A 14,420-nucleotide genomic window follows, 5' to 3' on the forward strand; every position below is an offset into this window, starting at 1 on the left:
AGAGTTTGGAAGAGGGGACTACAATAAGGCCAGATTCCTGCAGGACTGCATTGCAGACCAGAGAGAACCTAAAGGATCTAAAGGATGTTGTGTTGTTATGTGTGGTTGAGTCATCTGTGACTCCTAGTGACCCTATCTATATACAGTAGCTGTAACTCTGCCTTATCCTAAGCTAATCTCTTCGTCTCTGACACACATAATCCCATCACCCCAGTGACTGAGTCAATTCATCTCATCCAGGGTCTTCCTCTCCTGTGCCATCCCTCCACCCTTCCAAGCAGGATGTCCTTCTCCAAGGACTGGTCCCACCTGGCCATGGGTTCAAGGTATGTAGAACTTCAAAATCTTAGCCTCTAAGGAGCAGCTTGGTTTCACCCTCTCTAGGACAGACCTGATTGTTCTCTTGGCAGTTCCTGGTATGTTCAACACTCTTCTCCAGCACCACAACTCAAAGGCATTCTTAGTCATTTTCCAGCTCTTTGATGCACAGCAAATAATTGAGACGACAATGGCCTTCATCAGATACACCTTAGTCTCCAGACTGGCATCTTTGCTCTTCAGTACTCTAGAGAGGTCCCAATACAATTGACTTTCCCAATACAATTCGTCTTTTGATTTCCTGACTGCTGGTGCCAAGAGTGTTGATTGTGGAACTAAAAAAGCTGAAATTGTTAACAATCTCAAACTCTTCTCCACCTATCATGATCCTGCCAATTGACCCAGTGATCAGACTCTGTTTTCTTGATATTGAGCTTCATTCCATATTGAAGACTGCAGTTCTTGACCTACTGCAACAAATGCCTCAGGTCCTCCTCAGTTTTAGTAAGCAGTGTTGTCTCATCTGCATTAGAAAAGGCACATTTTTCCAGAAAAGACTTCTGGTGAGTGGCCTACTCATCAGTTGAACACTTTAAGCTGGTAACTAATCAATAATATAAAGAGCTTAGTACTGACAACAACTTACTCACAATAGAAATGGCCTAACACTTATCAAGAAAAACTTCGCATAATGTCAAGAAAACTGCAGGACGCTTCGAACACTATGAAAACACAAATTATGCCTTCTCCAAACCAAGCAGAGAATATTGCAGACACAATGAATATCCAGAGAAAAGGAGGCAAAAGATATACATTCATATAGAGCATTCAAACAAATAATGAAGAAGGTACAAATGATGGAATAAAGGAAACCATAAATAAAGGGAATAGCTAGCGTAAAAGGAGAGAACCAGAAGAAATATATTGATGTGAAGTTACTAAAACAGTTACAGAAGAATGTAAAAATGATGGAACAAACAAGGGAAGCCATTAAGAGAGTGAGTACTTGAAAAGCAAAAGAAAAACTCACTCATTGGTACACAATCCCCCCGCGGAGCAAACGGGGTGGGGGGGTGTGCGGGGAGAAGGGTACAACAATGAATGAATGGAATTCCAAAATCTCTGTAGATGTTCATTGAAATGAAAAATAAACAAACTAAATTAAAAAAAGAAGCTAATAAAAATAATAATTAGGTAAAAAAATATTTTATGATTTTCATATGACAGTTCCTCTACATTATGTTTTATTCATATACATTGTGTTTTATACAATTTTTCATTTACATTGTGTTTGATACAATCATTCATATGCATTATATTTTACATTCTTTTTAAAAAATTGGTTTGCCTATAAAGTTTATATACATTGAGTTTTAACAAAAAAAAAAGAGAGTGAGTACTTCAGAGCCAGGGAGCCAGAATAAATATATAGATGAGGAAAAACTTGCACAACTAGAGAAGAAAATGCAAAAGGTGGAAGAAAGAGTCAAAACTATAAATAAAGAGGAACAAAAACATGAAAAATCATCACAAGACAGAGAAAGTATAACCAAGAAAGTACTGGAAATAACAGAAATGCCTGAAAAGGTAATCTAGAATATTACAGCCAAAATGGCAGAAGTGTCCAACACACCGGAGGGACAAAAATGTAAATTAAAACACAAGGAGCAGAGAATCAGTGAGCTGAAAGACAACAACCTCAATGGAAACACTAAAAGAAAAAAATCAGAGATGAAACAAAAAGAAAAGGAAGAAAATGTTACAATCATGTGGGATGAAATCAAAGGAAACATCATACATATCATTGGAATTCTAGAATATGGGAGGGACAAGGTTGTAGAAGAAATAAAGAATGAAATTTAAAAGTTCCTAGAAACTAATGAAAATGAAAATACACATACCAAAACCTCTGGGATGCAGCTAAGAGAGTCCTCAGGGGACAGTTCAAAGAAATAGGCAAATGCATAAAAAACAAAGAAAGAAGCCAAATTAATAATCTAATTCAACGCTGTTATCAAATAGAAAAATAACAACAATCAAACTCCACAGCCTCTAGAAGAAAAGAAATGATAAGAACAAGAGCTGAAATCAATTAAATAGAGAACAGAAAAAGAACTGAAGTCATCTACAAGAACAGGAGCTGGTTTTTCTAAAGGGTCAATAAAACTGACAAACTATTGGCAAACTTGACAAAAGGAAAAAAGGAGAAAACATAAATAACTTGATTAAGAAATAATAAAGGCAAAATCACAACAGAACCAGAGTAATTAAATCTATAAGATTGGAATATTATGAAAATCTATACTGGATACATTTGAAAACTTAGAGAAAATTAACAAATTTCTTGAAAGTCAAGCCCTACTCAGATTGACAAGGACAGGTATAGAACATTTCAGCAAACCAATAACAAAAGAAGAAATTGAGCAGGTCATAAAAAGACTCCCCCACAAAAAAAAAAATCCTGACCAGTTCGGTTCACATCTGGATTCTACCAAATATTCAAAGATCTATCATCAATTCTACTTAAGTTATTTCAAAAAATAGAAAGAGAAGGAGTACTTCCAGAGACATTCTTTGAAGCAAGCATAATCCTAATACCAAAGCCAGGCAAAGATATCAACAAAAAAGAAAACTGTAGACCAATATCTCCCATAAATATTGATGCAAAAATCCTGGTCAATAAAATCCAACAGCGTATAAAAAAATAATTCATAATGACCAAGCAGGATTTGAACAGGTATGCAAGGATGGTTCAATATAAGAAAAACAATCAATGGAATTCATCACATTAACAAGCAAACAACAAGAACCACATAACCCTAGTAATTGATGCAGAAAAGGCATTTGACATAATCAGCATCTCTTCCTGCTTAAAACAGCAAAATAGGAATAGAAAGGAATTTCCTCAACATAGTGAAAAATATATATGCAAAACCAAGAGCCCATTATCATTTTCAATGGAGAAAGACAAAAAACATTTTCCTTGTGAACACAGACCAGAAAAGGATGCCCACCTTCACCACTCTTATTCAATATTGTATTGGAAGTACCTGCTAGTACAGTAGGCTAAGAGAAGGGAATAAAAGGCATCCAGATAAGCAAAGAGATGTGGATAATATGATAGTGTATACAGAAAACCTTAAGGACTCAACAAAAAACCTGTTAGAGCTAGTGGACTCATTTAGTAGAGTAGCAAGATACAAGATTAATATCCAAAAGTCAATGTGATTCCTCTAAGGTAACAAAGAAAACACAAAGAAGGAAACTAAGAAAGCAATACCATTTACAATATTGCTGTTGTTAGATACCATTGCGTCGAGTACAACTCAGAGCAACCCAATGAACAACGGAACTGAACCCCATCCTAGCCTGTGCCCTCGTCACACTTCCTGATACACTAGAGCCCATTGCAGCAGTCACCATGTCAATCCACCTGGTTGAGGGTCTTCCTTTCCTTCAGTGACTCTACACCCTTCCAAGCATCATGTCCCTCTCCAAGGAATAGCACCTCCTGGCAACATGCCCAAGTATGTAAGGCAAACCCTCACCATTCTTGTCTCCCAAGAGTACTCAGTCTGTATCCTCTCCATGACATATTTATTTGTTCTTTTGGCAGTTCATGAGATGTTCAGTACTCTTCTCCAACACCACAACTCAAAGGTATGAATTCTTCTTATGTCATCCTTATTGTCCAGCTTTCAGATGCATAGCAAGTGACCAGAAAGACTATGGCCTGAACTAGACACACCTTAGTCCTCAAACTGACATCATTACCCCTCAGTAATTTGGAGAGGTCCCTAACTGCAGATTATCCTAGTACAAAGTGCCTCCTGATTTCCCGACTGCTGTATCAAGAGTGTTAATTGTGAATCCAAGTAAGATGAAGTTGTTGACAATTTCAATCTCTTCCTTCCATCTTAATGCTGCCTATCAGTCCAGTGGTAAGAATTTTTGAAGGCTGTCTTACTTGATCTTCTGCAACAAGTGCTTCAATTCCTCCTTATTGACAGCAAACAAGGTTGTGCATCAGCATAATGTAAGTTATTGATGAGTCTCTCTCCAATCCGATAGTACATTTCTCTTTTCATTTTTCAAGGAGATCGTAAAGGAAGTTGTCAAGTTTGTTTGGAAAGATACGTTCTGAAAAACAAAAATTAAGTGGGAAGCATAATACTCTCAGACCTCAAAAACTACTACACATCTATAATAATCAAAACAGCATGGTACTGGCACAATGACAGGCACATAGACCAATGGTATGAATCAAGAACCCAGAAATTAACCCATCTATCTATGGTCAACTGATATTTGACAAGAAAACAAAACTTATCAAATGGCAAAATTGGACTGCTACCTGCAGAAAGCTGTTAACAGGATCCACATCTCACACCATAAATAAAAAAGCAACTCAAGGTGATTACCTGAAGGTAAAGCCCAAAACCATAAAGTTCATAAAAGACAAAATATGACCAAGCTTAGAAGGCCTAACATATGGTATAAATAAACTGACAAACACAGCCAAAAATGCACAATCTGGAAAGGATAGAATTGATGAATGAGACCTTCTAACGATTAAATCCTTGTGTGCATCATAAACTTTTTTCAGTAGGGTGAAAAGAAACTCTACCAACTCAGAAAAACATTTGGCAATATCATCTCAGACAAGGATAACAAAAGCTTACAGAATCTTATCGGGCCTCCAAAAGAAAAAGACTAAGAATCCAATTACAAAATTTTCAAAACACATGGAAAGACTTTTTACAGAGGAAGACATTTGGATGGCCAACAGATACCTGATGAAATACTCAAAAGCACTGGAAATAAGAGAGATGAAAATAAAAACCACAGTGAGATACTATCTCACCCCAGTAGTAGTCACAAAGTTTAGCAGGACAGCAGGCAATAAATATTGGAAAGGATGGGGAGAGGTGGGAACTCTGCTGGGATTGTAAAATGGTACAACCACTCTGGAAGGCAGTTTGGCATTTCCTCAAAAAGTTGAATATAGAAACTCCATATGACCCAGCTATTCCACTGCTAGGAATATACCCCAAGGAAATTAGAACTGAGACACAAATGGAGATTTGAATACCAATGTTCACAGCAGTATTATTCATCATTGCAAAGACATGTAAATAACCTAAATGTACAACCACAACCAAATGGATTGAGAAACTATGGTACATTCACACGATGGAATACTATACAACACTCAAAAGCAACTATTTTGAAAAATAATACATAACTTGGGGGAGACTGGAGAGTATTCTATTGAGTGAACTAAATCAGTCTCATAAGGATAAACACTGCATAAGAACATTATTGTAAAAATAGAAGGATAACTAGTAAAATGTGTACTGAAGTCTAAGGGGAAAATTAGTAGGAACAAAGGGGTAAGGATATATAGAGGGGGAATCACAAGGTCGCACAATTTGGTAGAGGGAGGGTGAAAAGAAAATGAGAGAGATCCAGCAGGGACCTGAAAAGCTGAGGTAATGGTGGGCATAATCCAATGGTGATTAATTTTATAAAAACACAACGTATGAGAATGATTGTATGAAACATGTCAATGAAGGAAAGTGTGAAGGGAAAGTCTGCGTTTGAAAAAACTCAAAATTTAAATATATTGGGGGAGGGGGGGAAACACTATACCAAGCAATACTTCTCTCTAGCTTTTCCTTCTGACTGACTGCACTCCATTGCAGCCTCCCAGCCACTTCTAGCTGGTTCAGTGGCTTGAGAGTCAGGGCACAGAGTTCATTTCACCTGTGAACTGAGGAGGGGGACAGGAAGCTGAAACCATTCCTACCAAACTTTGCTGCCCACCCAAAGCTCCAACCTCTAGCAGCAAAACAGGTTGGTCATTCTTAAACACTAGGGTCCACACAAGTGTACTTCTTTCTCTTCATCTTTGTCTCCAGGCCCCACCCTTTCTCTGCAAGCTGTGCTCACGTCCTCCTGCTGGCTCCCATATCCCACCATCTGACCACACCAGCCTTCACTTAAGGCCAGGGCCTTTCTCCTATAAATTTCCCCACTTCTGAGAGAAAGGTGAAGGATAAAAGATACCCATGTAGCCACTTCCTGCCTAGCTCTCAGAATGTCCCACTTCTAGGAACTAGATTCCTATGATGAGTCAGACCAGCCCTGGAGCCAATGAGAGCCTGCTCTAGGCTTCTTAGGAATCCTGAAAGATGTCAATATCCCCATATCTTTCTTCCATGAGTGGAAGTAGTATTACTATAGGGTTAGTGTCATCCAGTGCAGTAAAACCATGGTGTCACCCCCTCTATGACACTCCTGCACCAGACCACATGAAATCCTTACTGATGCTTATCAGTTTCATCATGTTGTCATTAGGTGCCATCGAGTTGACTACCACATAGTGAACCTGTGAACAACAGATGGAAACCTTACCCTGTCCCGTATTATCCTCACAGTCTCCTCCCTGTTCAAGTCCATTACTGCAGTTTCTGTGTCAATCCAGCTCTCTTAGGTTGATTCTCTCCTTTCCCTAGCATGATGTCTTCTTCCCAGGACTGGCACTTTCTGACTACATACCCAAAGGATGTGAAGTAAGTTTCACCATCCTTGTCTCTAAGGAGCACTCCAGTTACACTTCCTCCCAAGAGATTTATTTGTCCTTTTGGCAGCCCAACAATGTGATTCAAAGGCATCAATGCTTCTTCAGTCCTCCTTATTCACTCTCCAACTTTCACACATATGTGAAGGCATTGAAAAGACCATTGCTTGGGTCAGGCTCTTGAGCTGGTTTTTTGGTTTTGGTTTGTTTCCTTGTTTGGGTGTTGAGGCTTTTTGGTTTTCTGGTGTGTTTTTTTTTTTAGGTCCTATCATAGAATGTAGTATAGTTGTAGATTGCTTATATGTAATACTTGTTGTTGTTGTTGTTGTGTCTTTGAGTGGTAGGTGACTCATAGCGACCCTATGAATGAAAGTCTTCAACACTTCTGTAACTTTCATCCTCTCTCCAAGTTCATAGGGTTTCCAGAGGCAAGCTATTATGGAAGTGGATGCCACTCCTGCTTCCAAGCTTGTTTTAATCAGGGAGCTCCACCAAACATTGTCCATCATGGGTAACCATTGATGCATTTGACACATCAGTGTCACAGTGTTCAGCTTCACAGCAACCACAAGTTACCGCTTAATACTTCTTAGATCACATAAATACTAAACACAAAATAGATAACTCTGGTGGCCTTGTGGTAAGAAGCTGTGTTGCCAGTCCAAAAGCTCATGGTTCTAATCCACCAGCTGCTCTGCGGGTGAAAGATGGGCAGTCTCTCCCTGTGCAATTTGTGTCATTTCAATAGTACATAACAGCATCAAAATTGTTTTCGAAAATCTTCCTGCACTGAATTACATTTCTACATTGAACTGAGCAGAAGCCTTTTTTGTGTTTTCTCATTTTCCTCTTATTACTACTTCATTCTCAAAACCAATATTGATATAGGTTCACAAATACCAATTTTCACAATACTGTAGCTAAGACACCAGAAAAATTGACAATATCTGTGTGTAGCACATTCAGATGAAACCATATGAAGCATCACTGTCATTCGGTAATAAGGACAGCTCTGATAGGAACATAATAGAAGGCCAAAAACCTAAATTAACATCGAGTTTCAGCCTTAAATGTATATTGATACATAAAAAGTGGGCTTAGGAAAAAGAAATGTTTTTCTTAGACCTACCTACAGGGATATTTTTATTTAAAAAAATCACTTCTGCTGTAATACTGCTTAAACATTTTAGAGTCATTTTGGTGTCACCTCCTCTGAGTGTCACTTGCTGTATTCACACCCACTGCACCCACCTGGGAGCATCAGTGATAAGTGGGGTGCAGACAGCATCGTGGTCCACTCCTGAGAAGGAGACGTTGAAGAACGTGACGGTGGCGGGAGGGAGAGAGGACCAAGCAGCCCAGAGAGAGCCTAAGTAGAGCCCAGGCACAGCCCAGGCAGAGCTCGGATTCTCTCCCAAACTGTCTTCACCTACTCAGAGCTAACTCGCTAGTTTCTGCTCTGCAGCCAGACCTTCATTTATGTGACCCATCACTGCCCACGTCCAGGCCCTGTCAGTATGATCTCACTTTTAGGACTTAGGATCTGCCTGGCGTTATAAACCCTACATTTAGCAGCAGCCAGATTTGGACCATTTTTCTCTGCACGGGCTTAGAAGTCACTAGTGAGCACGGAATCCTTTCTCTTTGGCCTGCTCCTGCTCCTTCCAGGCCTGAAAGGGACACTTAGTGTGGAGCTGAACAAACTCCCAGTGCCATCCTTCCCATCATCTCCACCCAAGGCTGTTTCCGACTTTGCTAGCAAGATCATCTCCTAAAGTAGGTAAGGACTTCATGCCTTGGCCCCTGCAGATTTCATTGCTGTCAAATCAGAACTGACTCAAAGCTGACCCTTAACTGGGTTTCTGAAGCTGTAAATTGCATAGATGATTATCCATGTCCCTCTAGCAGAGCTGCTGGTGGTTTTGACCTGACAGAGAGGCACCAGCCTTGGGGTTAGCTTCCCAACTCCCTGTGGACTATGCCACCAGAGCTCCCTGAGAAATAGGTATACTGGTGTATCAACTGCAGAGGGCACCAGAGTCCCCTCCCATCCTGAGTGGGGTACAGGTCTTCCATGTACCAAGACCTCTAGGGAGGAGGCTGTTGGCTCCTCTGGAGAGGAGGCTTGTTGTGAGAGGGGCTGAGCAGGGGAGGTGAGAAGCTTATGAGCTGCCACTTGTCTGGACAGGGCAGCAGTCCTCACTGGCGGGGAAGGTGGACAAGGTGCCTGGGGAAGCTGTGCTGTCCTAAGGAAGAGGAAGCACAGGAAGCAGCTTGCTGACTCTCCCTAGACCCTATGAAAAGAGGACTCTTGCCCGAGGCCCTTGTAACTTAGCGTTGTAAACACCCGGGACGCTCCTAGCAGCTGTCCTGTGCTTCTGCGGGACCCATCAAGGGGGACAGTCTGGGCTCTAGACTTGAAAAGTGGAGCACCAAGAGGGGAGGGGAATATGACGCCTGGTGATGACAGCTGACAAAGCTCCTTCTCCCCACCCAAGCACCCAGAGAAAGAAGGGGATTTATCCCTGGAAAGCTGGCATGTAAACTTGAAATGGGATTGTGATAATCAGGGCTTTTCCCAGACGGCTGGCACTATCCTGAAGGCACAAGATACAACTAGGGAGAGGCAGCACAAGCATCCTGTTCAAATGTAAATGAGAGCAGAACCAGGTCTGTTATACTAAGTGTCCAGAACTGTACCTGGCACATGATAGGATGTCAGTAAGAATTTGAAGAAGTGAATTAATGGAGTATTCTTGTACAAATAGAGGATAACTTAGAGACAATAGTGGCTTTTGGAAGTGAGGTGGTCTGAGGTGAACCTAGCTACTTGGGTGACAGGCTTGAGCTGGCAGGGTGCAGAGCACTGGGCATGTCCCTGTGAGGAACGAACAGGTGTCTGTGCTGAGGCACTACCTCAAGTTGAAAGGGCTCTGACGAGAGAGGACAGAGACAGGAGAAGCCAGCCCAGGTTCAAACATCACCCCTCTACAGATGTGGTCTGAGTCATGGGCGTGAGCAGGCTAAGAGCTCGGCCTCAAGCCCAGCCCTGGAACCTCCTTTTCCAGCTCCACCCTGCCCAGCCCTGACCCCAGCCCCTCCCCGAGAGGGCATCTTTAGCTCCTAGCCTCAGTGCCCTAGCATGCCTCGCAACTGGGCAGAGACTAGACTGTGCTGAAATGGACTTGGTGACAGCATCCTAAGGGATCACAGAAAAGGGAAGAGGAAAAAAGAGCAAAAGTCCCCCTGGCTTATGACATAAGATCATGAGAAAGATCTTGCACAAACAAGGCAAACATCATTCTCTTCACCTGGGCATCACAGTGTCTGCTACTGTGGTCTTCCCCAGTTTAGTCTCCCCCACATTCAGTACTACATTCAGTAACGCCGTCCCCACAAGAAAGTTGAGCAATTCCTTAGGAAAAAATAGATTTAATCTGTAACTATGAGACATCTAAGTTAGCAGCACATATAGACACCAGGAGACTGGGCAGAGTCTGTCACCAAAGGCATTGCTTCTCAAAGCAGAGGCCCCCCTCAGCTCACAGAGGTAGCTGACAGGATGTTAGCTTTTCTCTCAGCTTCAATGCAATACTTCTCCGGAAGGCCGGTGGCTCTGTGGGGGGAACACAGGCAGGTATGAGGGGCAATGTCAGACCAAAAAGGATATAGCAGGGGGCTATTTACCTATCCCCACAGTCCATCTCCACCCTAAACACATTCTATCAAGCCTACCGCATCCCACCAAAGAGTTCCTGGGAGCCAGGAAGATCAGGAGGCACCCAGACTTCCAGCAAAGGCCCCTCAATGGAGAGTGGCCCATGCGAGCCTCAAAACAAGGGAAGGGCATTTGTATCATTGTCCCTGCTCTCTCCAGCCTACTGAGCCCTCTTTAGGAGAGGAGCTTGGAAGGAGGGGTTCCTGCACACCTCAGCTCTTCAAGCTTTTTCTTCTTGATGTCATTGATGCGCTCACGTCGCTTCTCGGCCTCCTCTTTGAGGCGCCGGCCCTCCTCGAAGATAGCAATCCTGTCCTGCACCTGCTTCTGCTGGTTCTCGCGCACCTGGCGCCGGAGCTCGCTGGCATGCTGCAGGCGCCCTGTGGCCTTTTTCTCCTCCTCCACTCGCTCCTTCTCAATCTGTTCTCTCTGAGCCCTGGAAGAGGAGCACAGGAACAGAACAGGCTGGGCTGGGGCTCCTCCCGGTGGATGTGCTTCAGAGAACACAGCCCACCATGCCCTCCCTGCCTCTTCTACACCTCAGAGGTCAGGCCCTAGCCTGCCTGCCCCCTTGGCTGCCACATGAGGCTCCGTGCCCAACTTCATGGACATGTGATGCATACACTAACAAAGGGCCTCAACCTTAGATAAATTTGCCTTTGGTTTATACTCCTCAGTCACCATTTTTAAATTCTTCACTTTTTAGCAAAGTGCCGACACGTTCAATGCACAGGGCCCTGCAAATGATGTGGGTGGTCTTGCAAGCGAAGTTTCACCAGCTGGGAGCTAATTGTTCCTCCTCTTCTCTTTTAAAACAATGCATAACCCTTCTCTTATTGTTTGAATATTTCTCTTTTTCTTTTCTTTCCTGTCTAAAAATAAGAACATTAACCAAATCAACCAAGAGGATGCTATACAGTTTAAAGTAGTGATACGTCCATAATCCATAATTGCTAAAAAAGAAGGATGGCATTGGGCCTATTATTTCTAAGCTCTCTTATTGATCCATCACCTCTCATTCCTCTTAAGAGCCTGACAGTGGGAGATCACTTGGTGCTCCATGTGAACCTAACCAGACAGGCTCAGAGACTTACAATGGAAAATATTAATCTCTCAGAGGAGATGTAGTGAGTTAATACCTAATTTCTTTCTCAATGTAATTTTTTAAATGTTTAACCACCTTAGCCATGAATTTCCCATCAGCCCTCCTCCCTAGAGGCCACTCAGCCCAACAGTGGTGCTGAAAGCATCGCTTCACTGAATTCCTTTCCCATGAGCATCTTCCCAGACCCACCACCTATGGAGCCTCCTCTCAACTCCCAGTAACTTGGATTTCCTATTCAAATACCTTTAAAAATGCCACCGTTTTTTTGAGAGCTTAGAGATCTATTGTTCAAATATCTTCTAAAATGCTATAGGGTGTTTTTGTTTTTGTTGTTGTTCTTGAAAAACTTGGAGAGCCCTCCAAGTTTATCAGCCAGTAACTTCTGTCTCTAAGCCCCTCTGTATTTAGACACCAAATCTGCACAACGCAGACACATCTATGCAAGCATCAAGACACTCCTCTTGGCACTAACACTGCTTTATTATATGCACAGTAGTTCTCTATGGCTTCACATTTTTATTATTTTGGATGAAAGGATGAGTGTGGAAATAGAGTGTGTCACTGGAATGATATTTTTTTTTAAAAGCCAATTGCCATCACATTGTTTTCAACTCAGCAGCTCCCTGTATGCCAAAGAAAACTGTGCTCACAGAGTTTTCAAGGTTGTGATGTTTCAGAAACAGATTGCCAGGTCTTTCATCCAAAGTGTCTTTATGCAGTATTTATCCTTCTGTGACTGAGATATTTCACTCAGCATAATGCCCTTTAGGGTCATTCCACTGTTATAAAAAATAGGACTGACATGGGGGCCTGGGGAGAGGATAGGAAAAGAGTGTATAGATAATGAGCACTACATTGGAACAGATGAGGGAAACAACTGTTAAAAAGGAATATATGATTAGGCATGATATATATATGTATATGTATGACAACAGTCTGGAATAAGAGGTGCATTGCAAAGTGGACTATGAGAGGGAGAGGGAGGAAAATTTGCAACAATGAATGAACATTAAAAAATTTTAAAAAGAAAGTAAACTGAAGGAGAGGGAAGGGAGGGGGAGAGAGGAAAATGTGCAACAAAGAATGAATATTTTTTTAAATTTTATTATTTTTTGTATGTGTGTACCGTCAAATCAGATCTGACAGGTACAGGAGGAGACTGCCCCTTCTTCTCCAGCAGAGCATCTGGTGGATTCAAACCATGCACCTCTGGGATTGCAGTGCAGCTTCTTGCCAGTAGGCCACCAGAGCTCCCTGGAATGAATATTTTTTAAAAATTAAAAAACACTTTTCAGAGGAAGACATTCATGTGGTCAACAGACACATGAAGATATGCTCAAAATCACTGGCAATAAGAGAGATGCAAACCAAAATCACAATGAGATACCATCTCACCCCAGTAGCAGTCACAAGTTTAGTAGGCCAGCAAACAATAAATGTTGGAGAGAATGTAAAGAGGTAAGAACTCTCATACACTGTTGGTGGGATTGTAAAATGGTGCAACCTCTATGGAAGACAGTTTGGCATTTCCTCAAAAAGTTGAATATAGAAGCTCCATATGACCCAGTTATTCCACGACTAGGAATTATACCCCAAGGAAATAAAAACTGAGACACAAATGGAGATTTGTACACCAATGTTCATAGCAGTGTTATTCACCATCACAAGAACATGGAAACAGCCCAAATGCCCAACCACTAACGAATGGATTGAGAAATTGTGGTATATTCACACAATGGAATACTATGCAGCACTCAGGAGCAATTATTTCAAGAAATACTACATAACTTGGGAGAAGCTGGAAAGCATTATACTGAGTGAAATAACAGTCTCATAAGGACAAATACTGCATAAGACCATTATTGTAAAAACAGAAGGATAACTAGTAAAACATATATGGGAACTCAAGGAGGGTGAGTAAAGGGGTGATGATGGGTTAGAGGTGAAACCACAGGGCTACACAGTTTAGTGGTTGAAGGAAGCAGGGGGATATAAACAGGAAGGGGCGGGGCAAAAAACAGGGTAATATGGGCAAGATCCAATGATGATCCATTTTATAAACATAATGCATGAGCATGGTTGTATGAAGCACAAAGTGAAAGAAGAATAGTGTGAAACACAATGTAGACAAACTTTGTAAGCAAACCAATAAAAACAAACCTTAATTTAAAAAAAAAATGTTAACTAGGGAGGAAGGGAAAAAAATGTACAATAATGAATGGATAAAAATCCTACTTTTCTGTAAACTTTCATTAAAATCATAGTAAACGACTTGACGGCACATAACAACAACAACAAAATAAAGTTATACAACTTGTGGTCACTGTGAAGCTGAACACTGACACTGATGTGTCAAATGTGATAATGGTTACCCATGGTAGACAGTGTTTAGTGGAACTCCCCAATTAAAACAAGCTTGGAAGTGGGAGTGGCATCCACTTCCGTAAAAGCTTGCCTCCGGAAACCCTATTGAACCTGGAGAAAGGATGAAAGTCAGGCAAGAGTTGAGGACTTTCGTTCATAGGGTCACTATGATTCGCAACAACACTATATATATATATACACACACACACATATACACATATCTACATATGCATATATTCACACATGCATATATACACACATACATATATACATATGCATATATACACACATATATACATATGCATGTATACATATGTATGTATATACACACA

At 41.5% G+C, this 14,420-nt stretch overlaps 1 protein-coding gene across 1 annotated transcript in view; it reads right to left on the reverse strand.

The window, feature by feature from the left end:
• Positions 1 to 10,325: 10,325 nt before the first annotated feature.
• The window catches only part of CCDC19 (coiled-coil domain containing 19), a 42,759-nt gene continuing 38,664 nt past the window's right edge, over positions 10,326 to 14,420 (reverse strand). The window contains exons 11-12 of the mRNA XM_006895451.1: positions 10,831 to 11,055; positions 10,326 to 10,517 (exon numbers count right to left, since the gene is read on the reverse strand). Coding sequence (XP_006895513.1) covers positions 10,439 to 10,517; positions 10,831 to 11,055 — 304 coding nt within the window. The 3' untranslated portion in view covers positions 10,326 to 10,438. The remainder of the gene's footprint in view (positions 10,518 to 10,830; positions 11,056 to 14,420) is intronic.

This window comes from Elephantulus edwardii, unplaced genomic scaffold (genome assembly GCF_000299155.1).
Source record: "Elephantulus edwardii isolate Elephantulus edwardi_28Jun2011 unplaced genomic scaffold, EleEdw1.0 scaffold00168, whole genome shotgun sequence".
Classification (NCBI taxonomy): domain Eukaryota; kingdom Metazoa; phylum Chordata; class Mammalia; order Macroscelidea; family Macroscelididae; genus Elephantulus; species Elephantulus edwardii.